Source organism: Mandrillus leucophaeus, unplaced genomic scaffold, assembly GCF_000951045.1.
Source record: "Mandrillus leucophaeus isolate KB7577 unplaced genomic scaffold, Mleu.le_1.0 Scaffold104, whole genome shotgun sequence".
Taxonomy (NCBI): Eukaryota; Metazoa; Chordata; class Mammalia; order Primates; family Cercopithecidae; genus Mandrillus; species Mandrillus leucophaeus.
In genome coordinates, this window is record NW_012098543.1 from 799,841 (window position 1) to 800,196 (window position 356).

Consider the following 356-nt stretch of genomic DNA (forward strand, 5'->3'; position numbering starts at 1 on the left):
CCAAAGTGCTTTTCTATCTCTTATAAGTTGTTAACGACAGTCACCCTCTAATGCTGTAGAACATAGGAACTTACCCTGTTTTGTGCCCTGACTGTAGCAATCATGGCTTTCCTGTTTGAGCTCAGTGACCTTGTGAACCTCTCATCCATCAGGACCATGCTTGCTTACTCCTTGGTGGCCTTCTCTGTTCTTGTCCTCAGGTGAGACTGGGGTCCTAGATACGTGAAGATTGATGGGGTTCCCAGCCCTCCTCTGCCTGCTTCCTGGCCCGCGGTGCATTGCTACACATACAGGAGTGGGAGGAGTACAGTAGCCCCTGCTTACCCACGGAGGACACGTTCCAAGACCCCCAGCCC

At 52.0% G+C, this 356-nt stretch overlaps 1 protein-coding gene across 1 annotated transcript in view; it reads left to right on the top strand.

Annotated features, from left to right (window-relative positions):
* The window catches only part of LOC105539698 (cationic amino acid transporter 3-like), a 22,930-nt gene that overhangs the window by 11,397 nt on the left and 11,177 nt on the right, over positions 1–356 (top strand). Inside the window, exon 7 of the mRNA XM_011980110.1 lies at positions 98–200. Within this exon, the coding sequence (XP_011835500.1) occupies positions 98–200 (103 nt within the window). The remainder of the gene's footprint in view (positions 1–97; positions 201–356) is intronic.